The sequence below is a fragment of the Asparagus officinalis genome, chromosome 8 (assembly GCF_001876935.1).
Source record: "Asparagus officinalis chromosome 8, Aspof.V1, whole genome shotgun sequence".
NCBI classification, from domain to species: Eukaryota; Viridiplantae; Streptophyta; class Magnoliopsida; order Asparagales; family Asparagaceae; genus Asparagus; species Asparagus officinalis.
The window spans coordinates 106,000,317-106,010,920 of NC_033801.1; the positions used below are offsets into that span (position 1 = coordinate 106,000,317).

Here is a 10,604-nt window from a genome sequence, read left to right on the forward strand (position 1 = left end):
GGAGGCGACGGTGCGGGGAGGCGACGGCGAGGGGAGGCGGAGAGGGGGAGATCGAAACCAGAGAGAGAGAGAGAGAGGGGGGATCGCGACTTGAAATTCCTCTTTGTTAAATGATCGGGTCGTGATTTGATAAATGACAGGGTGGGGTTAAATTTAAAATCAGTTGTTTTGGGCTTTCAAATTCCTCTTTGTTAAATCAATTGATTTTAAAATCTAGGTCCAAATCAGAACCCAAACTTGATATTTGGATTTGAAATACCCTGGATTTTAAATCCAGGCCCAAATCCAAGTTCCCAAACACACCATAATTCTATTTTAAACATACCGTAATAAAATGGGGGGAAATTCTAAAATTAGCATTTTAGATCCCCATTCAACAAACATTAAGGGGTAAAAAGTTTTAAAATTAGTTTATGAGTGTCATAGTAGTCAAGGGAATTTTCTCACGTTTGCATAAGAAATACTAAAATGTCTATTTGAAACTTTCAGGGTACATAATAGCTGCCAGAACAAGTGAGGGTATATAAGTTTTAAGTCGGGGAAACTAAAAGGTATTTAAGTACTAGTTATTTCATTAGTTTTCTTTATTTTGCTTAAGAGTAGTTAAGTGGACCATTCTTTAAAAGGGGTTTGAAGAGTGCAAGTTGTTCAAAGTAATGCTCCCTAAAGTCAACCTTTTTTAAGTTAAAGCTTTTCATACAATGTTCAAAGCATTAAGTTTTGAACGTGAATTGATAATATAGAAAAAATTGGATATGGTAACTTATGATTATTGGCTTTAGCTGAAAAGATAATATGTATTTTTCTTGTGGACTAGGATCTTGATAGGACTGAAAATGATCCTCCCTTGTGAGTTACGGAACTTTGGTTGGCAAGAGCTAGTTTATATAGTGGTACACATTGAACATATTAACCAAGTGGATGCTAGAGCCCACTAGTGTGATTTTAAGGTAGAAATGAACAGTTTAAATACTAATCAATCTCTCCTATCTTGACTTCCGCTATAGGTGTTTTCTTTCTAAGCCTACTTTCAAGAGATAGCCATACTTATGGCTGCAGATATTTTCGTTGTGACCGTAAAGTCAAAATATTCTTTTAGCACACTCTAAGTATGTTTAATTAAGGATTTTTATGCAAGAAAGTTAAAATTTTGAAAGGGACTAATGTCACTAATCTATTGTAGTTATTCAACATGGTGATACGTAGTAAGAGAAGTATATGGGAATAACATGCAAGAACACATTAGATTTTGTACATAGCAGAACTTCCCTTTTCGGGCAACATAGTCATTAGTCAGTTCAGAACTTGATTTAACGTCCTTATTCTGACCCCTCCACACTCAGAAGATAAAAGAGGCTGTCTAATGGTAAAATTATATTTATTTAACTGAAGTTAAACAAATTAGAAAGGACACTTGATAAATGAATATCATGTTCATAAGACCCCCATAATACCTCTGTTGGGTTCATTATTAGTGCATAAAAATGACCACTTTTACTGCTATATCTCTTTATAACTTGCAATCTTTAAAAGGTGTAGTAGGACCTTACAGCTAAGACAATTTAAAATTTTCCTAGCATATGTTTTCTTAGGTTAAGTAATTGTTCATTGCAAGCTTGGCGAGGGCATGTTCGTCAGCAGGTTTTTTTTCCATCCTTGTAGTTTATTGACGTCCCGTTTCCTGTGGAGCATTAGAGGCGGTAATTGCTGATTGCTTCAGTACAACATCATCTGATTGGAATAATAACCTGTTCCAACAATTAGCGAGAGTTGGGATAGTGTCTGTGAGCGAGAGTATAGTTTTCTTGTTCCGATAACTTATAAGGTTCGTAACTCATTTTGTTGGGAAATAATTCATCTATGAAGTGTAAATTCCAACGCATCCTCCAATATTAACCTTACATCTCATGCTGTTTAATTGGATGTCTTAAAATGACGTTGTTGGACAAGATTTTATAACAAAGTATATCATGCAAATTATATTAACAATACTCACCTATTTTTCCTATGGACCCTGCCTATAGGTTGTTGATGCAGCTACCAGAGAAGGTGCAATGATCTTGGAACAATGGTTTATTGGTTGTCCTGCAAGCCATGTTGTCTGTGAAGGTCCTTCTATTTGGAGATACATCGGTCATACTAATCACCTTGTAACGGTAAGGATCACTTCATTGTCTTGTATTCTCTCAACATTCATCATCTTCTATCCTGTTCAGAAATCCTGTTCAGAAACACGGCATGTACTGATAGTAGTTTGAGGCAATTCCTTATGCTTTAATCTGAATTGTTCAGCCATTGTGGATCCTGAAAACAGTAAAGGAGAAATCCTTGCAACGGCTTGTGCACTTATCTTCTGATCTAGCAAGACAGGTCGGAATGGTTCTTGAAAATGGTCAGATTACACTAAATCAACAGGTAATTTCTGATTGCCCTCTTCAGTACAAGTTGCATCGTTTCTTCCTTTCCTAAATTTTTAAGTCACAATCATATGTTTTGTACTCTAGATTTCACAAGAGAAATTTTGCAGTTCTTTGGTATGTTCCATAATATGTTTTTATTTAGATATTGATACTGACATTCATTCTAGTCTGTCATGTTGATGCCTGTAAGTTTGGGGAAAATGCAAAGTAACTCTGTCTAAAGTAAACTAAACCTAAATCCATATTCCTATAATGGGGGGGAAAACTTGAATCAAATTGTTCAAAATAGGATAAAAATATAATCAGCTTTCCAAATTCGTAGAATATCCATTGGAATCCAAAATTTTTAAGTGTCTGCATCCCCTATTCCAAATGCTCAATTTAGCAACAGCCTGATTATTTGAAGATGATTGTACAGAACTTAAACCTATGAATCCAAACTAAACCATTAAACAAGCCTAAATCATTCATATAGTTCCTCAGGGGACTAACATTTAAGGACATGACAAAATTAAATGTCCATGACTCCATGTAGCACTTAAAGATTTATTAGCAAAGTTAAACCATCATTATTTGGAACAAAATGGCAGTATGTTGATACTTATGTTTTAAGGTTAACATATATTAGTAGATGTAACTAGGGTATAATAATATCTGAAATGGATCAGGTTTTGTAGATTGTCTATATATACCGGAATAATTTATAGCAGTTGTTCCCGTTCAATCCAATTCCTAAGAAAAGATTTAATAGCAAAGTTAGCCATCATTATTTGGAACAAAATGACAGTTTGTTGATACTTATGTTTTCAGGTTAACAAATACTACTACATGTAACGATAGTATAATAATATCCAAAATGGATCAAATTTTGTAGATTGTCTATATATACTGGAATAATTAATAGTAGTTGTTCCCATTCAATCCAATTCCTTATAGGAGCATTTGAACTTTAATCTGTTCCATTATTTTACTATCCATAATAGGCACGAAAAAAGAGCCCCTTCCAGGCTTCCAAGTTGTTCACCACCGCAACTAACTGTACACTTGCACGAAAGTTGGTGTCTGGCAGGACTTCATTGTGCCACAAACCTATGTTCAGTATATGATATTTACTTGGGATATTGATAGTTATTATTTTTTGGTATGGATCTCTTTAGGATGCATATGGAGAAAACACCGACCAAGTTAGTATGAGTTCTAGAAAGTCCCTTTTGTACACAAAAGGCAAAGAAACCCTTGAGGAGAGACAAAAGCTTGTTGATATGGCAAAGTCGTGTATCAGGACCCGTCGGTCTCATCGCATGCAAGTAAGTAGCTGAACATTCACTCTCTCTGTCTATAATTTGCTTGGATACTTGTGTACTTTTTGTGCTTACCCCTCGAAACACACACACACACAAAGTAATACATATGAAACAAAAAAAAAGAAAAATCATCACCCATTCATTATTCTAATATAACTTCTATTCATTTTTCTTTTCCTTTGGATCTTACTATTAGTTTATTAGAATAAATTAGAATAAATGTTGTATGCTTCTATAACTTGATTAGCTAAACTTGAGTAGTTGTTAAAGAAGATATAAATATTTCTGGGGAAATAACATTTAAACTCATATCTTTATGTACTGTTAATTTGATCTATATAATTCTAAATTTGATCTATATAATTCTATATTTTGGGATATCATAATGCTGTCAATTGTACACGTGAGATACCTTTTGATGACTAATAGGCCATATGTTGATTTTTTTTTTGACTATTAATAGAAATTTGCACGTGGTACCATATTTTATTCTATGCCAGCAGGATTATTTGTCAAAGTTGCCTGCACATTCAGTCATACTGAAATTCATATGTCAACCAAAAAAAAAAGGCCCGTAGTAGAGCTCATCAAAACCTGCTTGCTCGTCCACTTCGTTTCCCTTGATTTCTGAACCCAGCATAGTAATAACATTGTTGTTTACAATCATTGAATTCATTTATACCTAGTTGTCCCCATGCAAATGTTCCTCAATGTTCATCGAGAAATTGAATTGTTGGATTATTTAACGATCTAGACATGAATAGTTCAGATTAAAGTTATCGTTCACCGTCGAAAACAATGGAAGTCTTCTCCTCTCTTCTCCCGTAGCCAACGATGGGAATTTAGTCTCTTTTCTGCGTACGGTTGAGAGGAGGGACTCCCACCCTTAAATAGATATTTGTGATTACCCTACCCATCATGGTTTAATCACAACCGTAGGATTACACTCCGATCGATCCTATCCTTTAGATATTCAAGATAACCACCCAACTTGATAAATAGAAAACTATCTAACCAGACCATGTGGTTAGCATCCTGATCCTAACTTGAATCGATGACAACTTTAAATCAAATCCAAAAACGAGTAGGTTGGACCACATGAGTTCGTTGGATTAATCGAACCCAACAATCTCCCACTTGGCACAACATACCTCATTTTAATTTAAAAAAACATTTAATTTTTTGAAAACTTTTAAAGTCGGGTGCGCACCCATTTATTTTAGAAAACAACTTGTTGCCATGATTCTAATTAGGATAGTTTCTGAAACCTTTTCCTTAAAACAAAAGTACCACTAATGCTTGATCGTGAAAATACTATATGCTCTAATATGGTACAAGGTCACTCCACGGTCCAACCGCTAGTACCACTAATGTTCTAAAGACATTTTTCTTATAGTGGTTTTAGTGGAGTGTAATAGAGCCGTACATCCCTTATGGTCAAATCCGATGTACGCCCTTAAGTGTCCTCTGCAACATCCACAAACGTGTATGCCGTTCTGAAACTTTTACCGACATCCGCCATGTGAAAACTATCACCTTTAGTCCAGAACGAAAGCCTCAAATATGATGCACAATCACATTCAGCTTCTGCACAAATTTAAGAGTCTCTTTATTTTAATCTTTATGACTCTATGGACCACTATCTTTAATTCGAGTTTCTTTACGATTAACTTGAAACTCTTTACTTTAAACTTTAGTTTTCTTTACTTTAAAAATGTATATCAAGCAACAATGATCAATAACACAATGCTTGAAAATATCAAACTGCTAAAAAATTAGCACAATAGTTTCTTTATGAGCTCAAAGCAATCCAGAATATAGTACTTGAAAATAGAACAAAACTACTACGACAACTAAATCTCACTGATAATATATAATCGAAAGACTCTAAAACACCCATACTCGAGACATGTTCCTTGAAGAGTCCTAAAAAAATTCCCTTGGTCAAAGGATCAGCAATCATCAACTGAGTTGACAGATGAGGAACCTCAATCAATCCTTGTTCGACCTTATCAAGGACTAACAAGTACTTCACACCGATGTGTTTATTCTTTCCGGAAAAGTTCTTGTTCTTTATAAACTGTACGACTGCCTGATTGTCACAATACAACTTTACTGGTCTCTGAATGGAACCCACCACTTTTAGTTCACTGGTGAAAATTTTGAGCCAAGAGGCGTGCAATGTTGCTTCAAAAAAACAGCAACATACTCTACCTTCATAGTGGATGTCGTCACTAAGGACTGCTTGGCACTTTTCTAGAAAACTACTCCAGCAAGCAGAAATATATAACCTGATGTTGATTTCCTGCTATCAGCATATCTTGTGAAATCTGAATCTGAATAACCGATGACTTCTAGATTTTCAGACCTTCTGTAGACCAACATAAAATCCTTGGTCCTCTGCAAATACCGCAAAACCTTCTTTATAGCTTTCCAATGAGCTACACCAGGATTTTGCTGAAACCTGCCTAATATTCCCACGATATAACTGATGTTTGGCCTGATACATGACACCACATACATTAGACTGCCAACTACAGAGACATACTCCTTAGAGTTCACGAGCCTACGCTCAACTTCATTTCACGGGCAATGAGATTTGTTGAACATATCTCCTTTGACAATTGGAGCTTTACCTGGTGCACAAAACTTCATGCCATATCGCTGAAGGATTTTCCCAATATAAGCCCTTTGAGATAAGCCCAACAAGCATTTAGCCTGATCTCATGGATCTTGATGCCTAAAACATAATGAGCATCTCCGAGGTCTTTCATATCGAAATGTCTCAAAAGAAAATCCTTAGTCTCATGTAGGAGATGAATATCACTTAAAACCTGTTTGGGACCATATATTAACTTCTTTAATCTGCAAACCAGATCTTTCTTAACTGTTAACCCTTCAAGCTGCACCATAAAGATTTCCTCATTTAGATTTCTATTCAAGAATGTCGTCTTGACATCCATCTGATGGAGCTCAAGATCAAAATGGACGACGAGAGCAAGAACTATCCTGAGAGAGTCTTTCTTAGATACTGGAGAAAAAATATCGACGTAATCAATCCCTTCTTTCTGCTTGAAACCCTTAGCCACTAACCTGTCCTTAAATCTCTTAATGTTTCCTTCAGAATCCCTTTTGGTCTTGAAGACCCATTTGTATTCTATTGCTCTAGCTTTGTTTGGCAAAGGTACCAACTCCCAAACAGAGTTCTTTTCAATTGATTGAAGCCCTTCTTTCATAGCCTTCAGCTAATCAGCTGCATGAATGCTATCTCTAGCTTCTGAGTATGATGAGGGATTATCAGATTCTGGATCAATGCATCCACTTTCCTGAAGATAGACCTCATAGTCATCAGGTATGGCAGATCTTCTGACTCTAGAGGATCTTCTAACAGGTTGTGGCTCTTCCGTTGGTACAAAGCTTTCTTGAACTGGAGGAGGAGGTGGAATGCTATCTGGAAGAGTAGGGAATCTAGAGATGACATTTAATAACGGAAGTGACTGCTCATCTTTTAAAACTTCCTCAAAACTCAGACCGCGATGTTCTGAAGAAGCATTAGGATCTTCCAGAAAACTCAGCATGCTGTGTCTCAAAGAACTGGTTAGACCGAGAAGAACAATAGAACCTGTAGCCCTTAGATCTTGTAGGATAGCCGATAAAGTGACGTAATACTGTTCGGGCTTCTAATTTCTTAATATCTGGATTATAAGGTCGCGCAACTGCTAAGCATCCCCAAACACGCATATGACTAAGACTAGGATCCCTACCAGTCCAAAGCTTGAACGGAGTCTCAGCTACTGCCTTACAAGGAAGACGATTTATGACATATACAGCTGTCTTCAATTTTTCACCTCAAAAACTTTCAGGCAAATCTAAATGACTCATCATGCTTCGAACAACATCTTGATAAAGTACAATTTCTTCTTTCAGCTACTCCAGTTTGCTGCAGAGAACCTAGGAGAGTATACTGAGGAACAATGCCTTGTGACCTCAAGTACTCAATGAAGGGATCATGATTTGTGCCGTCCTGATCGTTTTTACCATAGAATTCCTCACCTCGATCAGAACGCACAGATTTAATCTTTCTTTCTAACTGTTTTTCAACTTCAGCTTGAAAGATCTTGAAAACATCCAATACTTTATATTTGTGGTGAAGTAGAAAAATATAGACATAGTGCGAAAAATCATCTATGAAGGAAATGAAGTATCGCTGACCACCACGAGAGAGAGTGGGAAAAGGTCCACAAATATCTGTGTGAATTTGTGTATGAATGAGGTCAAGGAGACCTTCATTCCATGAGAGGGAGTAGGAATAGGTCCACAAATTTCTGTATGAATGAGGTCAAGGAGACCTTCACTCCTGGAGACTTTAAATTTTCTCAATTTAGTCATCTTTCCCTTGATACAGTCAACACATGTACCAAAACGAGAGAAATCTAATTGTTCAAGAACACCAGACTTTACTAAGGATTCCAATCGCTTTCTTGAAGCATGTCCTAATCTTTGATACCAAAATATGGAAGAATTGCTATTAAGCCTAGGACGCTTTATATTAGAAGAAGATGAATTCACTGACATACAGAGAGGGGAAGGAAAAATTACATCCAGATTTAATCTATAAAGACCGTCAATTAAAAAACCATGTCCGATAAAATCCAAACATTTTCTGATAGAAACAGAATTATTCTCGAAAACAAAGCTATAACCAGATCCAGAAAGTCTAGAAACTAAAATAAGATTCCTTCTCATAGAAGGTACATAGAAAGTGTCTGATAAAACTAAGAAATTCCTGAATCCAAACACAGACTGAAAGTCCCAACAAGCTCCACCTCCAAAGGCTACGAGTTTCCCGAAAACAACTGCTCATTTGTCCTCGCCTTCTGACTGTGGATTTCCCTTTAATGAAGTTAAAATGTGCACAGAGGCACCAGAATCAATCCACCAAGAATTTGAGAGAACATCAACTAAATTTTTTTCACAAAAAATATGAACTAAATCCCTACCTCCCTTCTTCTTCAGCCGTTGCTTATATTTCAGATAGTCTATCTTCATATGATCAGGTTTCTTACAAAAGAAACATCCAACCTTTTCACTTGCTGAAGAAGTGCTAGAAACAGTAAAAAAATTACCGAAAGACTTCTTCCCCTTATTATGCCCTTGATTCTTGAAGGATATCTTTCCTGTCTTATTTGGTCCAAGCTTGCCATGTGTCAGATTTTCCATCTTAGTTTTTCCTATTTTTAGCCGCTCTTCTTTAGCAACACATACAACAATAAGCTCATTCAAGTCCCATTTTCTGTCTTGAGAACTGTAGTTCACCTTAAAAGTGTCAAATTTGCTTAGTAGAGAAACGACTGCAAAATGATCCGTCAGATCATCCTCTAATTGAAGTCCCAACTCCCTGAGACGAATGATCAACCGAGAGACCTTCAAAATGTGCTGACGAACATCACCACTTCCATCATATTTCAGATTAATGAGTTTGACTAGATAATTGTACTGTCTCGCTCTAACGGATCCTTCAAACTGCTTCTTGATGGTCTCAAGCAACTCCTTAGTAGTTTCACAAGCCGGAATCCCTCCACGAATAGTCTGGTCCACCGATGTTCTAATGATCAACATTGCAACCTTGTTGGCTTTGACCCACTTAGCATGAGATTTCTTTTCAGATAGACTTGATGACTCATCAGGCTCTTCTGCCTTATCTTTAGTGAGAACATAGTCGTAGTCAAGACACCTAAGTACTATTTCAACTTGTACCTTCCAGCTGTCATAATTAGAACCGGTGAGGGGCTCAATCCCAGTCAGATGCTTCTGGATAAACTGTTCGTCCATCTGCATTAAGTCATGGACGTATAAATCAAATAAAACCTTTAATTTTATTAAGTTTAATATTTTCACATCTAATTTAGGGTTAGAATGGATAGGTCAGAGTGTTTCACGTATGCAACCTTCCACTCTGCGGGACAGAAGGGTGCATCATCTCATCACACCTTTGGGCAAGTGATTTGATATGCTATTCGTCCTCCCAAATGTGATATATATATAATCACCTATAGGACTAGCCTACATAGCGTCAATTTGATTTGAACACTTCCTAAACTTTGGACAATAGGGTTATTCTCCTCTCACTGGCATGTTTCAGCTATCCTGTACCACTTATCCTGTAGAGGATTTCTTAGACACCTTTGAACAAGACTAGTAGTCCACCCAGTACCCACTGGTAAGTGCGACCTTCCAGTCCAAATGAGACTAAACTCAACCTTAGAAAATTAGGATATCATAAGTTGGTCACCTTTGGGCAAGACACTAACATACTCTATCATAATTTCTAAGTGATTGTTTTATTGATCTTTCTTAACCTCATAGGTTGATCTAATACTGTTTCTGTTTTATCATGAACCCAAATATTTACCCCATCTGAATTAAGGATATAATCAGGGTAAATCAATTATCTTTATGTACATACAATAATTTTTTATGAATTGTCCAAATTTCTGTATTAAAACTTTATAAAATGAAAATAAAAACTATATAGTTGAAAACTACACAGAATAATCTTTCCAACGACTATTTATGGACTCAAATCGGACTTAAAACGGATCTGTAACGACCAAAACAAAATGAATGGTCAAAACTATAATAGGTCGGGTCTGGAAATTAATGGGTCTGACCCATTTCATAATAGGTCAGGTTAAAATTTTAATGGATCCAATCCATTCCTGTAGCGGGTCAGGTCCATTACATATTGGATCGGGTCTGCCTTAATGGGTTATAGGGTTATACAACTCGAATAATAAATGGTAGTTAATTATACCAATTAATCTAATTATTTACTAATTAAATTAATTAATTAATGAAAACCCTAACCCTAATTCCACTT

The 10,604-nt window shown here is 36.3% G+C and overlaps 1 protein-coding gene across 4 annotated transcripts in view; it reads left to right on the forward strand.

The window, feature by feature from the left end:
• LOC109822485 overlaps positions 1 to 10,604 on the forward strand; it is a 22,424-nt gene that overhangs the window by 9,191 nt on the left and 2,629 nt on the right. For all 4 annotated transcript variants that reach the window (XM_020388684.1, XM_020388686.1, XM_020388685.1 and 1 more), the window contains 3 exons: positions 2,025 to 2,156; positions 2,293 to 2,415; positions 3,578 to 3,727. In XM_020388684.1, coding sequence (XP_020244273.1) covers positions 2,025 to 2,156; positions 2,293 to 2,415; positions 3,578 to 3,727 — 405 coding nt within the window. The remainder of the gene's footprint in view (positions 1 to 2,024; positions 2,157 to 2,292; positions 2,416 to 3,577; positions 3,728 to 10,604) is intronic.